Source organism: Anguilla rostrata, chromosome 4 (genome assembly GCF_018555375.3).
Source record: "Anguilla rostrata isolate EN2019 chromosome 4, ASM1855537v3, whole genome shotgun sequence".
Classification (NCBI taxonomy): Eukaryota; Metazoa; Chordata; class Actinopteri; order Anguilliformes; family Anguillidae; genus Anguilla; species Anguilla rostrata.
This window is the reverse complement of record NC_057936.1, coordinates 40,471,780-40,495,817: the sequence shown is the minus strand read 5'-3', so window position 1 is coordinate 40,495,817 and position 24,038 is coordinate 40,471,780. Positions and strand designations below refer to the sequence as shown.

The 24,038-nt window shown below is 41.9% G+C and overlaps 2 protein-coding genes across 2 annotated transcripts; both read right to left on the bottom strand.

The window, feature by feature from the left end:
- Window positions 1–475: 475 nt before the first annotated feature.
- Window positions 476–6,855, bottom strand: tnfsf10 (TNF superfamily member 10). The gene is made up of 5 exons (XM_064332650.1): window positions 6,672–6,855; window positions 5,369–5,512; window positions 5,026–5,071; window positions 4,620–4,739; window positions 476–3,020 (listed from the first exon to the last, which is right to left on the bottom strand). The coding sequence occupies exons 1-5, from the start codon at window positions 6,783–6,785 to the stop codon at window positions 2,548–2,550; spliced, it is 897 nt and encodes a 298-aa protein (XP_064188720.1). The 5' UTR covers window positions 6,786–6,855; the 3' UTR covers window positions 476–2,547.
- Window positions 6,856–13,284: 6,429 nt separating this feature from the next.
- LOC135253397 (neutral cholesterol ester hydrolase 1-like) lies at window positions 13,285–21,526 on the bottom strand. The gene is made up of 5 exons (XM_064332649.1): window positions 21,279–21,526; window positions 16,912–17,140; window positions 16,564–16,633; window positions 16,273–16,444; window positions 13,285–15,951 (listed from the first exon to the last, which is right to left on the bottom strand). The coding sequence occupies exons 1-5, from the start codon at window positions 21,411–21,413 to the stop codon at window positions 15,334–15,336; spliced, it is 1,224 nt and encodes a 407-aa protein (XP_064188719.1). The 5' UTR covers window positions 21,414–21,526; the 3' UTR covers window positions 13,285–15,333.
- Window positions 21,527–24,038: the final 2,512 nt, after the last annotated feature.

Here is a 24,038-nt window from a genome sequence, read left to right as displayed (position 1 = left end):
GATTACATGGCATGTAGTCCCTAAAAATAAAATCATGGCATAACAGCAATATCATGATTGTCAGAATGTGGTACAAAATCAATTTTGGTGTTATGATCACTTCCCCTCTCCTCACTTCCTGTTAAAACTATTGGCCTCAGTCAAACTCAAAATTAGTCACTACCCATTCCAAACAAGTTCATATACCACTTGAAAAGTGCTTGGGATAGAAATACACATTAAACTAAACCAGTAACTCATAATTAATTACTTGTAATTATATATGATAATGCTGAATACCATCATTCTTACAACACATTCATTTGAACACATTCAAGTTAATAAGGTTCAAAATGCAGGTAATGCAGACTAAACATCAAGATAGATTCAACATAGATTTAAATGAGGTGTTGGATTCAGCCCCACCCTGTCAAATCTATTTTCACAGAAAATAACATTTTTGATCCCTGCTGCATGTGAATTACAACAATAGTACTGCAGTTGAACTTTTATTTATTTTGGCATGTGCACACACACACACACACACACACACACACACTATATAGTACTGTGAGAAAGTCAGAGAACACCCTCTTTTATTTACTTTCCAGTGAAAACAGCCATTGAGTGCAAGTTATTTATTTTGCAGTGTCAGACAATATTACAGCATATTTTAAACACAGAATTCCACAAAAATCTCCATAACTATATACAATATCTAATCTTTTAGTATTGAGTGTGTCCACCCTTTGCCTTTATTACAAGGCAGTTATGGTGTGTTTGTTTAGTTGTTTGAATACAAGTCACTTTTGAAGGCAAAGAGTTCTAAAATAACATCATTGACACTTTTGGTAACAACTTTTGTTGGGAAGACAGAGCTGTGACTTGTCTGTTGACTGGACGGATGGAAGACAAAGTGGTAGTAGGGTGCACAAAAGAAAGAGTAGACAAAACCTGATATCTCAAATTATATGTAGTGGTGAAGGCTTTTCCTGCATTATTGTCTGACACTAAAAAATTTAACTGAATGGCTGATTTGACTGGAGACCGAATAAACAAATGGGTGGCCTCTCACATCACATTTGCACACTACCATAACCCCCCCCCCCCCCCCACACACACACACACACACACACACACTCACTCACTCACATGATCTGAAATAGTACATTACACTGTGTGACTTGGAGACCTGGAGTTGGTAGTATATAGACTGCACACTGTTTACTTTTCAAAGTGAATATCCCTTCTGAAACATTTACATGAAAGACATGATTAAAAACTGGAGCATTATTTTGAAACCTTTAGAATAACAGCTGGAAAACAAAACTCGGCAAAACTCACAAATTACAAAACACCCCTTGTTCTTACGTCATCTCTCTGGTTCTGCTTATTTTTCATTATTTCTCTGAGGAGAAAACGCCACTGTCCTGTGCATCTTTTCTTGCTGACATTTTACATTTCATCCATTTGGAGCTGGACATTCACTGGAGTCCAGGAATAGGGTGGTGTTGTGATGGAGATGAGCCAGAATGTTCAAAAAAGCACAATTACATAAGAAAATATATTGAACAAATCTCACAGTCAAACACATTTCACAGTCTGTGATGTATTTACAAATAAATATGTTTAGGCTTGGGTCTACCACTGCAACACCACAAGCAGGTGTTCCAAACAAGTCTTTTGGTCCACCACAATGCTGAGCACTGGAAGTTCCTGTTACATTCCTTTTCTGAGTCACCTCCTGTGCAGAGTGCCAAGTGCTTCCATCACAATGCCATGAGGTTGGTGTCTACAAGACATTTTTACAACTGGGATTGTTTATGAATGGGAAGAATACTGAAGATATTAAAAATACACAACTAGTTTTGGTTTTATCTTGTTCTGAACATAAGACATTACTGTTAATCAACATATCAAATCAATAATTAAAATGCTACTTCAACATGGTAAAATGAGCTCAGCCAAAAAGAAATATATATATGGAACTAAAATATTTTTTGACAGGATAGCTCATTGAATAAGCCAAAAGGGATCATTGTCTGTTCCTGAAAAGCCATTTGTACAATTACTGAAAAAGACACCAAATGTTTTACTTGGAAGAGACAGAACAAGATTACTTCCACATATTTATGTCACTCCCAACAGCAGAAGAGCTGGTGAACTCCAACCAGTCCATGCTCTGCATTTTCACATCCATCTTCCTGTTGGGAGTCAACAGAACTGCCTCTTTCCCACCACCTCCCAAAATATATCACTGCCTCGGACAGAGTCCTTCCATGGCCAATCAGATACATTCCATCATATGGGGTTCTAACATGCCCCTCCCCTCACTTCTACTATGAGGCAAGTAATAAAAAATAAACCTCATTGGCTGACAGAACAAAGTGACTTTGTGGGAAGGGGGGGGGGGGGGGCAGGCAGTGTACTCCCCATGCTCTCATCCTTGTGCCAGTCTGCTATAATCCCCTTAGACTAAGGTGTGCCAAAGTTCTAGGAAGAAAGCAGAATGAGGACAAGCTGCATGGCTTGTCTAGATGCACCACTACCTTGGCTGCAGTGACCAGCTCACTGGCTTACCAAGAAGGCACCAAAGAAGCTGGACTTCTCATCCATGTCCACTGTGGTGGCGTTGCTGACTGACACAAACACCCTGTCACCGGCGGTCAGCTGGAAGACCCCGGCCTGGTAGATGGAGTACAGGCCGTACTCGGCGCTCCGCGACCAGCAGGTGGTCCTGGCGTTCTTCATCAGCAAGATGGGGATGGGGTAGGAGCCCACCTTCTTGTAGATGTACTGCAGCATCTGCTTGCCCCTCACGGCGCTCCCCTCAATATCCTCTGCCCCATCTGTGTACTCTTCCTCACCATCCCCCAGGGGCAGGGTGTGCCGGAAGTAGGTCTGGGAGTAGATGTAGTAGAGGCCAGCTTGAGGGACCACCAGTTCCCCATTGGTCATTTTGACATTGTGCAGGAAGGCCAGGCCTTTCTCCGACTCCCATGACTGGATCTTCTGGCCCAGGACCCTCTTGCTGGTCGGATCTGCAGTAGCCGCAACAGGATTTCAGATTTGAAATTCTTTCAAGCCACAAATTCTGGAGGCTAAGTAGCAGAAATGGAGCATGCATGTTTTCAGTACTAAGAAGTGTAAAATGTGATCTGGGTCATTAAGAGGAATATTAAATTGACAATGGCAGTGAGAAAAATGTTCTAATTTAGTACAAGACTAGATCTGACAAGCTATCTGCTCAGCTGGAACAAGCACCTGAATGAAACAGACTTATTTCCTGTAACTCAGTGTCAAGCTGTCACTGACAAGTTGTTTCCATGATAGCCTGCTATGCTCAGCCTTAAAAATATCTAATTTCACTTTCAAATGTGTGTGATTTCTGATTTTCCAAGAAAGCATTAAATCCAGAACTTCTCATGCTTCCAACAGATTTCACAGCTTACACCTTTCCTTAATAACCTGAGAAAATGTATCTTCTTTGATCAAGCCAATTAAATGTATTCAACTTTTAAAAGTTGATTTTTTAGTCTAAGCAACGGTAATTACATGACAAGATACCATTTTATTTTAATGCTACAATTCAGTCAACCAACCTGACAATCAATTGACCAACCAATCAATAAAAAAGCATGTTAAAAATAAAAAAGGCCAACATTATGCTGAACATGTCCAATTCCCACCTTAATTTGAAATGTCCAATTGACTATTTGTGTCCAGTTGACTCATGTGCTAGCTCCACTGCCAATTTGGTACATTAAAGATATCTGCGGTTCTCCTCCAAAACATGTGGTGTCACCAGTCCTCTTCTATTCACACCACAGCCCATAGCCAAGCTCGCACTGAATTTTTATACACGGTTTGGCAAGCATTCCACTGGTGCCCAATCACCCAGCAGGGGTCACCACGGAGCATTTAAACACATCCAACTGCCCGAACCATCCCTTAGCCTGGGCAATGCAATCGCAAATTGTGCGTCGCCCTATGGAGATTTGATACAAAACCATGGGGCTCATCCATGCTCCGCAGCATGTTTCCATACCCGAATGACCCTCCTCCCAGCTGCCCATAAAAGTGCATTTTGAGAAACACCTCTTGGGTGCTACATTGATCCTGAGTAAAGGAGGGCTGTATGAAACAGTGGATAGAAAATGCAATGTATCTCTTGCACGTGCTAACAAGCCCCTCTCAGGTTGTGCATGGCGTTCATGTGCTGAAGCACCACTGACTCCGGGTCGACAGAGCTAATGGTGCGATAAGGACTCATTAATGTCCACTGGCAGCTGACAGCAATGAAGACCAGAGCAGCCAAACAAAGCGTGTTTCTGAGCACAGTGGGGTTTAGTGAAAGCTGAGAATATTTCAATGATGATTAAGCCTAGATTTCCCCATTCAAATCGCTTGTTGTTTTTCTCCAGTGAACTGTGACTCAATACTTTCCCCTCAACCAGAGTAATCAGAATTGCCTTTCCTTGAAGAGCTTCTAGACAAATACTTCTGGGCCCAAAATATTTCTTGAAATGCATTTCAGAGGTCATGCATTGTGTACAACCAGCTGTAGAATCTCTCATAGAGAATAGTGAACTGTGACTTAGAGCAGCATATTATCGCTCTCTAGCATGAATGCGTCGTACCCTCCGCTGACTGGGTTGCTCCTGAAAAGAAAGTGCCGGTGACGTGAGCAGCGATCTCGGGACGAGGCGGGGCCTCTTTGTCCTCCGTAGTCAGGGATGGCAAAACTCGTGACACTTCATCTGCAAAAGAGTGGTGAGGCTGAAGCATGACTGACCACCAAAACCCAACAGCAGTGCTGCTCGGGGCAATAAGGTCAAATTAATGTTGATTCAAAATAACCTATACATGAAGATGCTCAGTGGCAAAATCACACACAGCCTGTCCATTTATGTGGCATTTATTTTACTACTAACGTTATTCAAAAAATACTTTAATATACATATCATTCTGCCGGGGAAAATTCCTTGGATCTAAACTGCTCTGATCCCAGGGCTGGAACTTGCTGTATTGTGAGTGGCTACCTACCTTTGACCGCAGAGGAGATTTCTTTCTCATGGCAGTTTGACATAGTCTGTGTGGACAGGAAAGGACATAAGTCCAATTAATACATGTCAAAATATTTTCAGCACTTCAGTAAAACAATAAAAGCACTTTTTGAGATGTGTGTTTCAGGAACAGGAACTGATTGTGTTAAGGACATTTCCTCCCCAGTCACCTGTGACTAACCCCTAAAACCCAAACTCCCCCAGGTGTACAAATGCCTCTGCTGATAATCCCAAAGACACAGAATTCCAAAAATAAAAGGGTCCATTGTAGTCCAGCATTGCCTAGTAACCACCACATTCTGTAAGCAAGCGCTGCCTGATACCTTTTCGATGAGGAAATGGAGTTGCTGGGTAACTTGCCAGCAGGGGTCGTCTTTTCCATCGTCTGCGTTCAAGTCCAAACCTTTGCCTTTTATATTTGCGCGCATCAGACACGAAATGCTGCTCTTGGAAAACGTCTCTTTCATCTGCAAAGTAAGAAGAAAAATCAGTGTGTTAGGCAGAACATAAATACAATCCCTCGCCTCAAGAAGCAAGTGCAGAAAACTATGCACGCACAGCACCCTTAAACAATTTTTTTCTGCTTGGTTAATCGTGGCTTGTCACTCAACCAATGGGCAGACTGTTGGTAGAGCGGCAACTAGATAATGGCTAATTGCAAGGTGCCCCGAATGTTTAACACTTGGAATAATTGCATTTCATCATGTTTATGATTAAACATTTTTGTTCACACCCGACTGTAGCAGAACATAAAGCTATATAGGCTCGTATAAAACGAATGTCGTTCTTTGACTGTATAAAAATAGCATATGCCTGAATTTATTACTTTGTTACAGTGAGATTATGCGTCCAACGCCACACTCTTTTTAATATGATATAAGGCATATGCGGGTCTACAGCAACTGAATATCCAGATCAACTGCAGTATTGAATCAGGCTGATGTAGCCTACGGTTGACCTAAATATCAGCATAAAACGGTAATTAGCCTACATGGCGAAACCTGGATAGATTAGGCCAACAATTACCAAACAATGAACCCAGCATGGAAGCTATGGGCCATTACATAGAAGTAAACAGAAAAAAAACAATTTTCCGTTTGAAACGCCATCAAAGTTTCAAAGTAGTTGGATACATTGGTGTTTATGTTGTTTAGACGAACTAGTTTAGGCTTACATTTACACATCGCAATTTTCCTTCGGGGCTTTAAAATGAAAATCCCTTTTTAAATAAATCTTTTTCGTTCCGCCTTAAATAGTATTCGTTTCTCTTGCTCAACTTGCGCTTCAGGCTCTGTTGTGCGACCCATTGGCTGAGATCCAGTTGAACTAAAAGTAAAGGAGAACTGGGGCGAATGGCGCGCTATATACAAAAACGTTAAGTTATGTATCGACTCTAGCAATTTTGAGCTGTATCTATATCATCAGGCTACATCAGCGTCATCGATGAAAACGAACAATAGTCTATAATAAAACATGGAATTGCTACCTTGGCCATCTGGAACTGTCCAACGCACAATAGCCCAATTATCTGTATGTTAGTTCCTATTCTCGCACAGCTCAACCTTTCGTTCAGCAAAAACTATTTCTTTCCCCAAAAAGCAACCCGTACTCTACATTGTACCTTACCGTTGTCAACACGTTGCTGAAGTAAATGAAAGTTACCGCAACTGCAATTGTTTGCAGGAGGATTGCTGCGAGAAGAATGAGCCCCAAGCATTGCAGTGAATACGAGCCCGTCATGCTGACTGTTGCACTCCGCAACGTCCCAGACAAAGGCTGCTGCAGAGCGCATGCAAGTTGCACATATGAAAAACTCGTAGAGGCGGAGCCGCGCGGAAGCCAGTACTCAATAAAGTAGGGCTACAAGGCTGTCTCCTTTTTCGAGAAACCGAGCCGGTTCAGTTTACAGTTTATGATAATCAGAAAAGATAAGCTCCTCTCGTATTAGTAGAAGCCAGTGACACTGACATTATTCCGTTTGAACTTTCCTTTGATTTATTTAGTTTAGGAAACCTGACGATTTAAAATCTATAAATTTACACACAACACAAAGAGAGTGATGGCACTAAAGTAGAAAGCATTGAGAAAATGAAACCGTTTAAAAGAGTAAATTGAAGAACAATTATCAGAAAATATATGTTGCTCAGCCTACTGTTGCTGCTGCTAATGCTGCTACTGCTACTACGACTACGTTACACAATTTTATACTTGTGCTGTAGTTATATGAATTGTTGTAATCCTAATCCCACTATATATAATTTCCTGAATTGTAATAATAATAATAATAACAATAATAAATAAATTACCTCATATCCTATGAATTGCTATGGTAAACGTGGCGATGAAAGTGGCGTAGTCACAATGAAAACTCAGGTAGGGAACAGAGATGAGAAGAACGCACTTTTTAGGGGACACATATGATGATGTGTACCCTTTTTTAGTTGCTGGAGGGGGTTGCAGCAATGGGATGTGCTTAAACTTGAAAACCTGAACATCCTGGAACTGAACAGAGAAATGGGTTGACAGGTGCAGCAACTAGTCAAACTTTCAAGATGCAAAGATTTTGTGTGTGTGCGTGTTGGGAGGCTGGAATTCTGAAATATTCATAACTTTGAAAGTGACATAAAAACACTCTAATTTTAATTCTTTAGTGATTAGATAACTAGGCTATACTAATTTTCTATAGAATAAACTAATCTATAGATTTTTAAAGTTAATACCCAACAAATAAAACCAGCAGTAAAGGTGGTTGCCTAAGATCACTGCTTTTTTCTACATCCAAGCAAAACCTAATTGTCATCCATTCTGCTACGCTGTTTGTCCTTGCCTCGGCCACATTGCATTCTTTAGCAATAATACTAAGCCTCTTGTGTGATTTTGATATTATTTCCTGTTTAATCTTAATTACACTAATTGGTTCATTACCATCATCTGGTAATACTGGATGTAGCGTTCTGACTTGTCTTTGAATTGTACTCTCAAGTTGCACACTACTGTTCACATACATTCCATATGTATGACATATCATGTGATAAAATGTGCGTATGTACAGATCATGACCCATGACCAGAGCCAAAGAGGAGTAGGGGGTGGGGGGAGCAGGTCCCACAGTGGAGAACATATTATGTGTTGTCATAATGAAACAGATGGTTCTGCTTTACGTATTTGTTGCATGTGTTCTTTGGTCACTGAATTGGTGCACTCGGGCAGTAATGAAAGACATAGTCTGTGCTGGTAAGGTTTGCAGAGGTGGGCAAACTCTTTGCTAGGAGTCCCTAACCCTGGCTTGTGTTGAGTGTTACTCAGAATTTTATTGATCAATTAAAGTATTGATAGCACAGTTAACCCACTTCACCTGATTTCTTGGCATTAAACTGGTTGCCAATTTTGAGGTAAAAACTACAGATGGAAGAATGAGATTTCATGAACACCAAAATGGGTGCAGCTACAATAAGTTGTCAAATGCTTTTTCTCTCCATAGCCAAATACAATGATTGCTTCAAATCAGCGATTGACTGATACCATATATTTCTCTGCCCATTTGAGGTTTCATAACACCTTATTCTCCAGTCACTAGTGATAGGAAAAGAAGCAGCCCCTGTGACTGTCCAGGACCATGACTGAGGACCCCTGCTCTATATCATTCTGAGTGTTCCACAGGTTAGGTATGGAATTGTCCCCTTAAATTGCTCTAGCAATGGGTCTTACTGAGTGTTTGGAAGCTGGCTGTTGACATGCTTTTCTTCATTTTCCTATACAAATTTAAATGATGTAATGTGCAGATGGATCTCATTTTATGTGATACTGTGAAAAGAAGTTTGTAGGTTGTCAGATGCATCTCTCTGATCACACTTCTGCATGCAATAACTTCACATGTACTTTATCATAAAAAAGGACTGAAATGCCACAGCAGGAAAATGTTTGGGACGTATTCAATTATATAACCACTGATAGCTGACTCTGGAGCAAAAAATGGCATACATTCCAGCCCCAGGAACTTAGAGGGAAACTGAGATTAATGTCACAAAATTCCTTTTGCGAAGTTTCCTTGTTTCCATGCCAACAGTTTTAGGGTAGTAGTGACTCACACCCGGGGGTGCGCAGTATGGCCACACGTTTGGGGTTGAACGGAGGTCGAGGAGAGAAGAGTGCAGTGGAGAAGCGCTGCTTCAGCAGCCGCATTACTTTTCTTTTACTTTTTTTAACGTCTGTCCACTGGAATTATTGCTAACTTTCACTAACCCTGCCCTGCGCCAAATCCCCTCATTGTCTCTGAAAGTTTTTATTGTTAATACAACCCCCCAGAGTGCACAGCAAACAATACAACAATCAGGACCGGATAGCCTGGCCTGCTGCAGCAGATTTGCAAATGTTTGGCACAAAGTGTGTGTGTGTGTGTGTGTGTGTGGGGGGTGGGGGGGAGGAGCTGTAATTTGAGAAAAACAAGATAGCACACCAATGGGGCAGTCCAAAAACTCTGGATTTTCCCAATGGCGTAGGGTTTGGTTGGCTTCATTTGTTTTAGCTGACTTAGCTGACGCCAGGAAGAGGTCGGCTGGAGAGAGAGAGAATAGAGAGGCAGGGAGTTTTTAAGGTGGACCTCCAGCGTTTGTGAAAGCGGCCTGTTGCTACGCCCCTTTTTTGTGAAAAGGTATGCCGTGCACCTCAGGGTGCAGAAAGTGGCAGAGTGAACTTGTGAAAGGCACATACATATTGGGGGAGTGTACCTCCCCCACCCCCCAGTGCATGGCTATATCCATTTTCCTTGGCCTCAACCCCCAGTCTGGCCCCCCACATCCTTGACGTGCCACTGTATGTAGACTACGCTACATTTAAAAAGTAGAGAGAGCAGGGGAGTGTGCCTCAGTTAACAATGCTAGCCAAACACAGACACTGCTCTCTATTTTACTGTCCAAGATGATATTCTAACATGTATTATGTATTTACTTTTTTGGCTTTAGGAAACCTGTTAGCCTATAGCTAAACTTTGAGTATAGGCGGCAGTGTAGTATAATGGCTAAAGAGTTGGTCTTGTAACCTAAAGGTCGCAGGTTCGATTCCCCGGTAGGACACTGCCATTGTACCCTTGAGCAAGGTACTTAACCTGCATTGCTCCAATATTTATCCAGCTGTGTAACTGGATACAATGCAAGTCGCTCTGGATAAGAGCGTCTGCTAAATGCCTGTAATGTAATGTAAAGTACCAGTTCACTGGCTGCTCTCTGTGCACTAAGAGGTGGGTGGGGGCATCAGAGTATAGGCTCAGCACAGGTGTTTATTCCAGTTACAAGGCTGCGCTTCATTTCTTTGTTAGGGATAAAGGGTTTTTGTCTGAAGTCATTTGTGTGTTTTGAGTAGGATAGATATGAGATGGCAGACAAGAAGACTGTGAGAGAAGAGGAATAGGAAAGAACAGGATTGTACTTGGTAATATAAATTTAACTATCCACCACAGTGGGGTGGGGGGTGGGCGGGGGAGGGTTTATTAAAGTCCCCAACACCTCCTGCTTTTAGGAATGATGTCTCTACCAACAAGAAATGGATGGAGGCACCATGAGAAATGGCTAATTGGCCAAACAACCAGTAGTTTCATATGGGTTTGAGATAATTTCCTCATGAATTTACACACACACACACACACACACACACACACACAAACAGACATAGACACAAAAGCATACGCACACATTCACACACACACACACATATACAGATTTTTTTAAACCAGGTGCATAATTAAGTACAAATGTGATTCACTTCCCAATCAGGAACAGTTGTTTAACATAGCCTCAATGTCACAGCAAGGGCAAGATCCTAATTGCATTGTAAAATGTAGTAGCATACCCAATAATTTTCCCCCTGAAAGTTTTCCAGTCTGCTTTTGCTGCTTTGTTTTTAATCTTTGAATGAAGAGCTGAAAACATTCCTGAGTAGGCTATTGATGATCTTTGTAGATAGAAATCTTTCTACACAGGATGGTGTGTGAAGAGGTCATTGTAAATTTGGCAGTCAGCATTTTTGGCGGAAACCAACGAGAAGCCAAATGGTCATCCTTGGGTGGGGCAGTTGGAACAGTGTGAGCAAGGCACAGAGCAATGCTAAAACAAATCTAATTCCGCGTATTGCAGAAAAATGAGCAAACAATGCAAGTACACATTAGCTTTCTCCTCAAGATGCCATTCAGCATGTATTGTTTTTCCCACAGGGGCTGTTAAAGATGATCTCCCACTCGGTGGTTCATGAGTCAGAGTCTGCATTTGACACTCATCTGCAATGCAAGCATCGCAGAAGAAACATCATACAACAGGTCAGCGGTCAGCACTGTGGGCCTGCTTCCACAGCAAAGGGGAGCTGGATAGCCTGTGAACAAAGGACGTTCCCTTTGTTTTTGCATTCGCTGATTTTTAGTCAACAGCGTGTGTGGTAAGGAAGCGATAAACAATGTGAACTTTGGACCAACGGTTGATAACACTGTTATATTAGGGCATAAGTGGGTGGACCGCAGTTTTGTTTTCCTGAAACAAAACCTTACTCCCCCTGCCCCTGCCCTTGGTGGATCAAGGGCTAAATGTAAATAGGTTTGAGGGTGTTTACGAAGCCTGACGCCCCCACACAATATGCTTTTCAAATAAAAAAAGGTATTTCACAAGAGAGCGTTTTAAGTAAGAAAAGCAGGGTGAAATGCCATCTTCTTTTGCTTTATGATCAGCACTGGCATATCGCCACAGCAGAATCAGAAACCTCCAGAGCCACAACCATCTAGACAATTTCAGTGGGAATGTGCCTGCCAGAAGAGTGATAACAGGTTATTCCAGTCCCTGTCACATGCAACTACAGTGATTTTTATTCATTGTAAATCCGTTGACACCCTTATTCAAAAGCTTGTATTCTTGCAGTGTTATCTATGTATACATATAGATATGCACATTTATAGATGGAATTCAGCTGAAGTACCTTGGTGCTAGATACAAACTACATAGGCATCGGATTGAATCTACAGCTTGACAATAAAATTTTATAAGGAACAGTTTTGTATCAAAGCTGACCCTAACAGTCAAATTTTCCTTTAAGTGGAACTGAATACATTATGTTTTGGACAGCGGGGGGAGGGGGTGGGCTGGGTGGGGGGGGCTTGGGCACGGTTATGACTTTGAAAGTGGAGAAAGCAACCTGGCCTTTGCATCAATAGGCTGATGTCTGATCACAGGTCAGGTCAAGGGCTTGGGACTAGGCTGACCATTTAGCTGGGCAATAAACCTGAATAGCTTAGGCAGATATCCATCTATATAACTGGATAATGAATGCACAATGTCAGCAATGGAAGTGTAGTAGCAGTCTGTTAATCCTGTAATTTGAGAGAAGTTCATGCCTGGTAAATGGGGGGGGGGGGGGTTGAACAAAGACAACACTAGTGTAGTCATCTGACAGTTGCTGTTTATTCCACCAGAGCATACAATGTGTTTCAGAATGACTTTCCTGATGTGACAAGGTTCTAGTCTGTCAACAAATCTAGAAAGACTATAAGATGGTTACAGTTTCCATCCAGTGTCCAGTCGGGGAACACTTGGATGATAGCTCACCTTAATTACTTCAGTAAATATCAGGTAGCTGGCATATATAAACTGGGGTTTGGGAGTTTTTAGAGTAACATGCATGAAGTTAAAAACAAATAGTTATTTAAATGGATCATAATTAGATTTTCTGAAAAGGTAGAGTTCACTAGTCTTTTAAGTCTTTTGTGAAAAAAAAAAAAAAAGAAATGCTGGAAAACCTGTTTGTCATTGATTTAAAGAAGTAGTTCAATCCTCCCACCCTCATCTCCGTGACAACAGTCTTGTCTGAACAGTAACCTGTCATGTTGTTGACTGGAGAGGAAACTGCCTCTAGAGAGCCGACTTGTGTTTGAATTCTGTAATGCAGACCTTTCAGAGAAGCCCTGAATGTCAACAAAAGACAGGTTCTCTATGTCCTTTCATATGCAGCCTTTGAGTTATACCTAGCACAACAGTAATGTAATATTATTGTGTGTGAGGGTATTAGAGTCAACTGCATGAAATTTGAAAAACACTATAAATGACCAGGAAGCAGTGTTCATTGGGTCAAATTATGAAGAACAATATGAGCGGTTTTTGATGATGATAATGAAAACGATAATCAGACAAACATGAATTACCTGAACACTAAATAACAATAATTTTAATATTTCAGTGTTACTGCCAAAGACAACAAAACAGAATGGTTCAGCTTTCACTTTACCTGTATTTTCAGCAGTATTTTTTGTATTTTCATAAAAAAGCAGCAAATAAGCAACATTTGTGGTCTGCATCAAATCATAAAAATCTAAAATTCCAAATGTCCAAACTGTAGCCTAGTTGAGAAACACACACATCTCTCTCTCTCATGCGCTTTCCCTCTCTCTCTGTCTCTCCTCTCACTCTCTCTCTCTCTCTGTCTCTCTCACACACACACACACCACAATTTGTACAGTGCAATCAGAATATAAACACACAGGCACTGAAGCAGGGCACAGTCTGTGAACCAAAAAAAAAAAAGAAAAAAAGCATTTCAGTGTCTCACAAGCTGAGATAACACTATTATAATCCATTTTATGACACATTTTACCTTAAAAATCATATTAAAATTTATTGCAGATGATTTTTCCCACACAGATTATAGTACTAACACAGACATTACAGGTTAGAAATTAGCAAGGAGAGGAGGAATCATGCTGAAGTATCTAAACCGGACAATGTCAAATAAAAAAGGAATGTAAGCCCATTCTAGAATGCACAGTGTACCCCTTTCTGTGTACCTGCTCATCTATCTAGGTAAACAGATGTACATGCACCCACATATGAATAAGTGCCAAAAGCATTTTTATGACAGTTCTGAAATACATTTTCAGAATGCGTTTGTCCTCTATACAGTCAAGGGCACGTTCACGGCTAGAGCAGCTAGAGCGCCTTCCCCAGGAAACTGCAGAGGAAAGGGCTGTTACAGATATGTGCCAGTGCCAAAGATCCTGTATAAAGCTACAAAAACGCAGCCTTATTACACATTTCACCTATCTGTCTGTGCCCAGTGGTTTCTACCACCAGAGATGCATTATCAACTTATCAACACAAAGTAATACAAACAGAAAAAAAAAATTCTATATGAAAGCATTTTCCTGCGTGAGAAAACATGTTTGTCCAGGGTTTTGTGAAATGTGCCGTCTGCAAATAACTTATAACCATAAAACTTTCCCGTTTTAACTGTCAAAACTAAAAACGCTAACACAAAGAATACTTATTTGCTATGTGCATATGTGCAAAAAGAGGGTAAAGAGAAATGTTCAAAAAGCAAAGGGTTTCAATCAAATGTGTACCAAATTATTTTAGCAGTGCAAAATCTTAACTGGAAATTGCACATGGAGAACAAAAGCCTTTCTGTTTTCATATGGTGTCCCATGTGCATTACCCTTCAGCAGTTCTGCGGAATGCTCTCCAGTGCCATCGTTAAAAGAGCCCCATGCAACTGGGACTTCACTTTTTTTTCTCAACACACTTCCCATGAAAAAAAGGAGAAGGCGTATATGCAAAATCTTAAAATTCTTAAAAAGGGATTCTTAAAATTCACCTTTCTACTTCTTACTACAGAAAAAATATGTTGAACCATGTCTTCTCATAAAAGGAAAATAACAAAGTGAAAAATCTTACAAAGCACATTGCTTTTAGCTATCAAATAATCTGCTTTCTGGAATCTTCTATATGTTACTTTCAAGTAATGAAAGTTCAAACCTGGGTTCTGACATTCTCTCTAAGGGATAATTAGCCATCATATAGTACTCCTTGGCTCACCCAGCTATGTTGTGCACATAAATGCATTAAATTGCACTGTTAAAACCAAACGTCAGAGGATTTTTGGAGGCTGCATTTCTACTGAAAATCCCCAAAGGTTTGATGATATACCTTAAGCTCCCCAAGCCATGTCATAAAATAATTTGGCTTTCTTCAGTAAAAACAACACTGACTGCTTTAAAATATAAGCAGCCTTAGTTTTCCTCAGATGTAATGTGCAAAGAATCACCCCTGAAGTGTTTAGTGAAGTCCCCCAACACACACACACACTCACACACACACTACCTCAGAGGACATCACCATCCACAGCCTCATTGCATTGGCAAGTTGCATTGCACAAATAAAAAGTTCCAATTGGCAAGCTAAAAACAAAAATACAAGTTGCAAATTCACAATACACTGGCCTTTACAGTGTACATGATGCAAGGGAGTGACGAGAAGGCCCAAGGCTACAGATTCTGCTCCAGCCAGTGGATGTAATTCTTCACTGTCCGCTGGCCCACCGAGAAGTAGGCGGGCCAGAAGGCGAAGATCATGCAGCCATGGAAACCATCCTCGTAGTGGTCGTTGGTGACGGTCACACCCGCCTCCTGCAGGCGACGCCCGTACATCAGCCCGTCGTCCCGCAGCACATCGTGCTCGCAGGTCAGGATGTACGCCCGCGGGGTCCTGCTTAGGACATCCCGCTCCGCTAGCAGAGGCGCAGCCCGCACGTCCAGCAGCCCCGGGATCTCCTCAATGATCCGGGCCGTCCCGCGGGTCTGCACCACGGGCTTGTAGTGCCTCTTTACGGCGGGCGGGAGCAGCAGCGTCCAGTTGAGTTTGGCGCGACCCAGTGCAGCCTGGTTTTGGTCCAGGGCGGAGTGGTTGTTCGCCAGCATGGCCTGGATGAAGCTGGGGTCTCCATCCAGGTACTCCAGCCAAAACTTGGCCATGAGGGGACGGTACAGGATGGGTATGTTTCGGTTCTGTTGGTACGAGGGTGTGTTGAAGTCCAAAGCTTGCAGCACAGGGTAGATCAAGGCCTGTAGCTTGAATTTGATGGGGGTGGTATTATCCATGGCAAGCTGTGGTAAAGGGTAGAAAAAGGATTCATTCTTATTCTTAGTATTGAACTGCCAGATGCATTGATTATTGCTAGCATTCCTTAAACAATGTACTTGTAAAACCATTAAAAATTCACACCTCTTTTGGAATAACTAAACTGCACAAAATGTCCATTTCTAAGTTCAGGTTCCCATTTCTGCTGTGTTTTGAGATTTTGGATTTACACACAAATTTACCACACAAATTTACGTGCTGGAAACCTTTGCCTAGACTTTCCAGTAATTCCACCACGGCACTGGGAGAAAAGGTGTGGTCGATTAGGGGGAGTGGGAGGGTCCTACCTCCTGGGCCACCGCTGCTGCCAGGTTGCCCCCAGCACTATCTCCTGACACTGCGACCCGGTTTGGGTCCACAGAGAATCGGGCCAGAACCTCAGGAGTCAGAAAGTGCCTGGAGGCCTGCAGAGCGTCATCGTACTGCTTGGGAAAATGTGCGTCCGGGGCCAGCCGGTAACTGAAAATTTATATGTGAAAAAATAACTGTTAAAGAAAACAGATTCCTCTGGTAGGAATAAACTCATTAGAATTAATGAAATGCTGTTTATAAATATCTTTGGGATAAATCATACTTACTCCACAGACACAATGACGGCATTCAGCTCCTCTGCCATTTTCCTGCAGAGAAAGTCATAGGACCGCATCCCTATACGCAGAGACAGTTAAACCCTGTTAAGTGGTCAATGTGGCAACATTACATTTAAATGCCCTATGGCTACCATACATAAACTCTCACTGGAAACACAGCTACCAGTTTTCTTTGCACACTCTCGCTTCGGGTCTGGTTCTGCACTCTACTGTTACATTCACAGAACTCATGTGTCTCATGCATACATTCATTCATTCAAACACGTGCACACATACACATACTCACACAAACATACACAGACACACACAAACAAATGCACACTTAATTCCACTTACTGGCACTCCCCAGGGCCCAGCCCCCACCATGGAGGTAGACCACGCCCCTCTTTAGCTGGCCCTCCTCTGCTCGAGTGGACTCAAACAGCCGCACCTGCACTCCACTAAAGGACATGTCCTGCACCCGCACACCCTTGCTCGACTCTGGGGCCTGCATCTCAAAGTGGTTCACTGCAAAGTTCAGCACGTGGATGTGGTGAGTGAGGCCCAAGTCATGGACCAGATTCCCCTGTGTGGTGAACAGAAGAGTGGAGGAAAAAAAGGAAGGGAAGGGGAAGAGACAGGAGAAGTTGGGAGGGGAGAGGAAATGGGGGGAGGCTCATGATCACCTTGGCTGTGTTCGTATCAGCGCACTTGCCTACTATTGCGTCTACTAGTTGAGTACACTGATGATAAAACTGTTAAGTAGGCCAAATTAAGTAGTTTAGTGTACTTAATATCCTATAATTTCTGGGGTTTTGCTGAGTATATTTGGGAGCATACTTTTCAGAAAGTAAACTAACATTTGAGTCCCATAAATATGACGCATAGCTTTGCTTTAAAAAAAAGGTGCAGCTTTGCTGACGTTTTTCTTCAATGACACGTCAGCATGACCACACAAAGGCAGAACGTCTTGCGGTACAACACTTCCATAGTACGGTTGGAAAATAGGATAGAGGATATTTTTCGCAAAAATAAAACACTAAACAGTATACAGTATGCTTAGTACACAGTACATATTTTGAGAATGCAATAGTTAGGAAGATGATTCAGACACAGCCCTTCTATCAGTAACACAAATACCCAAAGCTTCCACTGGGACCCATACAGTGTGATTGAGGACGAAGAAGCAGACTATGGAGTACAAGGATGGTCATTGGTATGAGCCTCCTAGGGTCACTGTAATGAACCCTTTAGTCTGGCTGGACCAGAACCTGTTAGAGATCACCCCTTGTGAAGCAATATGAGTATGACTATAGTCCCATTGGCTGGAGACCTTGACTGGGTCTTTAGCTCAGTGGGCTTACTGTATCTTGTTGTGTGGAGCAACTGGTTTACTGGTAGTTCAAGATTATATGCGCCATATACAAGGTTGTCTGTGGCCTTGGTTCTGCTTCCTGTTTAGCAGACGTATGCATGCACTGCCTTAGTTCCCTTTTTAAGTAGGCCAGAGCTTGTGGTACAATGTGTGAAATTAGGCAAAAGTTCACGTCTGTAAGAAAAGAAACCACAATGTTCTTTCTTTGCTCAATAAAGGGGACATAGACACCTCCGCCGATCCCATGAAAATCGTTCCATAAAGCAACTATTCACAGTGGATTACATTTGAATATTCAACCAGGAGCACTTAGATCAGTCAGTAATGTTGTTACAATTCTTGTTTCCCATTGTAGGGCAGTTCACAGAAGTCTGCCTCTTATGAGACCCTCAAATTAAAACAGACTTTACTGTGCTGACAGTGGGTCGGCAATTGTGATAGAGACATAATGCTGATTCAAACATCTGATTGGATCAGCATTATGTGAACTTTAGGCTCTCCATAATACAATGTAATCATGTTTTGTAAAGTTGGAAAACTGATGTCATGGGAAACAAGTTGGTGTCTTTAGAGGTGTGGTGCTGACTAAAGATCTTGATACCCGTGGGTCAACACCCAGCCAGATGCTTAGGTTAACTTGAAGTGATATGCTAACAGAGGTAGTGCAAGCAGGATCACTGTTGGTGTTTTGCTTTGAACATGGTGTCCCTAGTTTTTGCACAAGACCCTGGATCAGCTCCAACACTGCTTCTACTGGGCCCCATTATGGAGGGCTGTTGAAAGCTACTGCCGCCACGGCAAGGCCGGCACTGCCAGAAGAGAACAGGGGCCAGATAAAAGCACCACTCCAGCAGCTATGCAGAGGGCTCTGATAGAAAGGGTGACGGTGGACATCCTGGGCCCGTTTACGGTGATTAACGAGAGGAATCGCTACATGCTAATGGTAATGGGCTACTTTATAATGTAGGGCTGCACAATATATCAAATTTTGGATTTTTAAGTGTAATAAGTATGACCTCTACCATGGGGCTTATAGATGATCTTTTGTCTTTTTCGCTGGACCACAACAGCAGGGCCAGCCCTACAAACGCGAATGTCTGTGACTGACTGAGTGAGTTATGACGTCACACCATTGGTCGGCCGGTCCAGCCATATACTAGGTTTTGACCTGATCTTGTTTTTTCTGTAATCATACCTGGTGCGATATTAAACAACCAAATTTCAGAAGCCATTTTGAAATTCTTCCGGGAAAAACTTCATCACTGATATCTATTGGGGGTTGCTAAGACCAATCAGCAGCAAAGTTGTAATGCTTCTGTATGATGATGTGATTAATTTTTTAATCACATGGAAGCTGAAAGGCCTTGCAACTGATTGGCTGTCCTAACAGCACCCAATAGACATCAGTGATATCTTTTTTTCCCTGAAAGCATTGCACATGACCTCTGATGTATGGCTGTTTACAACAGCATCAGGTATGATTAAAGAAAAAAAAAGATCATCTATATGCCCCCTGGCGGCAGTGATTTGATATATCGTGCAGCCCTCGGAAGAGGCGTCAGTGGTGGTGGACTGCCTGCTCTCAGAGATGTTTGGGGTCCTGGAAAAATTTCACAGCGACCAGGGGAGGAACTCCGAGAGCCACTGCTCTCACCAGCCTTCTCCTATGCCGCCATCAGCCCCCGGTTTCAGCTCCAGCCCACCTTCACCACTCCTGTGGTCCTGACTGCTGTTGCCAAGGGCGAGGGTATCGCTGCTGCTGCCATCATTCTGTTCCTACTCAAGCTGCTCCCCAGAGTGTGCCTTCTTCTGATGCTGCATGAAGACCCAGCCCACCCTCTCCTGCTGCCACCTCCAGCTAGCTTCCCGCTCTCCAGGGCGTGTGCATGTGCAGAACTCCAGCATGACTCTTGGACTTTGAACATGTGAAGACCATAATCTGCAAAACTTTTTCTAAGGGAATGGGGGACCGATAGTGTAGTGGTGGCTGGCTAAACTAGCTAGCAACCAAAGGGGTATTTCCCAGAGCAGCGATGTTTGTTGTGTGATGTCACAGCTGTTGCTACCTGCAGTATTGAGTATGTGTTTACAATGTGTCTGTAATAGAAGATTGTGTGGAAGACGGCCTTCAGGCATTCGCTCCGTCAAGCTTGTACTAGTCTGATTACTTACTCTGCATACAATAAAAACATGAGTGTTACCCCAGATCTTTCTGGTCTCTGCCTCAAGTCAATCGCTGCAATGTCATTAGTTAGTGCCTGAAAGTGAGTGCTAACACAGATCTCTGCAATTTGTCATAATGTGTGCAACAAGAACTGGATATTCATACAGTGTGTTTTTAGGGCGAAAAGTACAATAGCCCATGGTAATGTGGGCATTTGATCTTGGGAGATGGAAAACATTCCACTTCAGGTAAAATGTCCAGCCCTGACATTCTCTCACTTGCATCCTGCTCGTAGCGTCCAGCCTAGACATTAGCCTGTCCTAGCCTTAAAAAGGAAACTTATGTTTAACCGAGCTAAAATGTTATTAGAGAAGTCTGACTATGAATGGTAAATAAACGCCTTGGCTACAGGTAATACTCCCCTGACAACGAAAAGGCAAAAAACCGCGAAACAGGCCTAATCACGCCAGCGCTGGAGCTCGTAGACGCGAACAGGTTTGTCAAGAATTCGGACATAATGAATGTTCAGCACTTCGACTCTGAGACGAATACACTTGCTGGGAGAAGCACTGCTGGGGCGAGGCCAGGGAAACAGGTTAAAGTTTACGACAGGTTATAAAAATTCAGTTACATCCGTAACAGCGAAAACGTTTGACAGCAGATTAGATTAGCTACAATTCGAGAAATAGGTTATTGTTATTCATTTCCATTGCTGATATTAACCATCAGACTTCAACCGAACCTGCGTTAATGATACTGTATTCGGCTATTTATCTGTGTCTGTGTAATAATCGTAATATTGTATTTTTGACAACTAATCGCTTTTGATATATGTTCGATCTGTGAGGAAATAACACTGTAAACGTTAGTTAAGCTATATTGTTATGTTATTGTTATCGCCAGCCACTGTATTCTGCAATGTGAAAGAACTAGTGCATTACGTGGATCTGCATTGGATGATGATTAAGGCTAGACAGCTAGCGTCAAATGCTACCGACAGATACAGCTACAGCTACAATAAATGGTCACATCATTAGCTTGTCACAATTCGAGGAATCTAAAGTCCCCAGCTTGTCCATACGGCGATTTTACTGAATAAAAGCGAAACAAAGTACACAGCCATTGTAATTTATGACCCTAAAGCACTTGTAAGTGTTCTGCATTGTTATGTCACCGTATTCTTACCAATCGTATGGCACTTCGAAACGTTGCGTCTAGAAGCATCAGTTTCCATGGTTCTGAAATTGTACTCGGCAGTGGGATGTAAACGTAGTAGGCGACAGCTGTCAATAAGCACGCAACAGTAAAAACTCGCTTCATTGCCACGGTGTGCAGTCCACGTTCTTGTGGGAGAACGACGATTAAATTCTTATTCTGAGGAAGTCTGTCGGTGCGCCACTGTGAAACAAGCCACAGCAAGCCCGCACAGCGACTTCAAAATAAAAGTACCTTGTGGCCAGTGTATTCTTAAAGGCCGAGTTTCCTCTCTGTTGTTTTGGCAAACTCCAGACATTACCAAACATTGTAAAGCCAGCAGGTTTCCAGAAACACTAAATACTGTATCTAAATGTTTTTAATTGCACACAAAATCTGTTTGAGCCTACTTTAAACAGACTCAATACCACATAAAATAGAACTATCCTTTTAACTTGCTGTGTTTAAAAAAAAAAATCTTTAACAAAATTTTACATGTGTGTTTTAAAAGTATTTTAATGCTAGTTTATACCATGGATAACAAATCACTAATATATTTGTAATAATAAACAGCACGAAGCAGTTAAACTACTTATTCAAAATATATAGGGTCTGTAAAATTAAAGTTTATTTAATGGATTTGAGTGTGTTGCTTTATGTGACTTTATGAAGACTACTATACCTTGCTTTAGTGTTTATTTGCTTGCTACAATGCAGGCAGCACACTGTGACCACTCTGACATTGTTGCTGAAACTAGAGAAATTCACTTGGCACAATTTTCTGTAACACCATATTGTTTGAATGGGCTGTGGTACACAGCTAACAAATAATTATGGCTAATGTTATATTAATATTATAGGTTATCAGGCAATTGTCAAACGAACCATCCAATCAATTGTCTCATTCACTCTCTGTGATAAAGAATCACATGGAAGTTTCACTACAACCAACAATATTAATTTTGATGTTACCAGCTCACTGTTGTCCAGAAATGTTTTTTTCTTTTCACAAACATGGATCAGTAGCATTAAAGTTCTGTGATCAGTAGCAGTAATCAGTGCAATCAAGTGTGGTGAAATTGGTTTCGGTGTAGCCAGCTACATAGCCACATTTGCTCCATTCATACAGCCAGCTGGCTACTTAGCTGCTGCAGCATGGCTAGCTAGCTTGCTAACTTCAGCTAAGTTCAGTTAAAAAAAAATAATGATACTGAAGTGGTGCTATCTAGCCAGCTCAAAGAAATCGTTAACCTTAACTGGATAGCTAACTAGCTGCCTGCGTCTTTTTGGGTTTGACTGGCATTTGACTGGCATGCTAAACAGCATCTTCTTAGGATGTTGCTGTATCTTTTGCTTGACTTTAGTGATGGCTCAGAAACAACAGACATAGAAACATAATCGCTGTCCTAGAGTGGGGAAAAAACACGGAACTCAAAAAAGTTGATACAAACAAGACTTTACTAAAAAAAAAAAAAAGGCAGAACAAACCACGAGGGGCATAAAACAAAAACTAAAAAAATACAAAAAAAAAACAGAACTACACCAGTACAGAAAACAAACGGCAGAAACGCACAGAAACACACAAGCGGAAACAAAGTAAGAAACACAAACAGGTCAAAAACACAGGCAGGTACATGCGGTCTGAAACAAACACAAGGAACCAGCACCCGAGTCAAGGGGACAAATAACTTAAATAGACAGGGGGTAACAAGACACAGGTGAACTCAAAAAAACAATCAAACCAGAAAAGGAGGGGATAACAAGACACAGGTGGGAACAATGATAGAATAACGAGACACCAATAATACAATTAACAGGGGGGAGCAGGACACAAAACAGAAGTGCCGCCATCTGGCGGCCCAACAAGGGAAACACAAACAGGAAAACACAGAACCATGACATATTCTTCTATTGTCATTGGGTGGAAGGGAGCTCAAATGTGATCAAATGTATCCACTTTGAAATGAATTGAGTTGAAATGAAGCTATCTAATGAAGTAACCTTTTCCTGATTTAATTGATGTATCAATGTAACATAAACAATATGGATTGATCCTGGCCGGTGATGAAGTCTGATTGATGTTATACTGTATATCAACACTCATTGAATGCATCTTAGCCAATCACAATGCATGGAGGGAACTCACTGTTGTCTAACTGTTTAGGTTAACTCTGTTTTATAAAGTAAGCTATTGGTAAAGGGCATGGGTCAGTGTGGCACTTTTATCCAGGTAGAGGTCAGAAGTCAAAAATATTTCTGCATATGGTGACTGCCAAGTGGTGCACCTGGCCAATGCAGTGTGTCATGCAGTAGGGGTTGTAGGCTTGTGCCCTGGTAGCATTGTGGAGCTAACAAATAGAGCAATGCAACTGGCTGCATTCTCAGTGAGTGTGACATAACAGGGTTATGCTCCTTCTAATTGCTCTTTAATAACATCTGCTGTCTGTGTAGTAGAGTTGTGATTGAAATGAGGTAAATCACACTTTGCTCTAAAGGTGTTATGTTGCTTGGCAACAGTTGAAGCTGGTGGAGTGAAAAGACGCAACGCCTAGCTTCTGAAGCATCGGAGGAAGATGTCATCCAATAAGGAAGAGACCTACAATGTTGGGAAATTGTTTCACACAGGGGCATGCACAAACATCCATAAAACATTAAGATCACAATGTGAAAGATTATTATTGTGTTATAAAAAATACACAATAAAAATGCCACGTCATAACAGATGATCATAATATTGATCCAAATTTAACA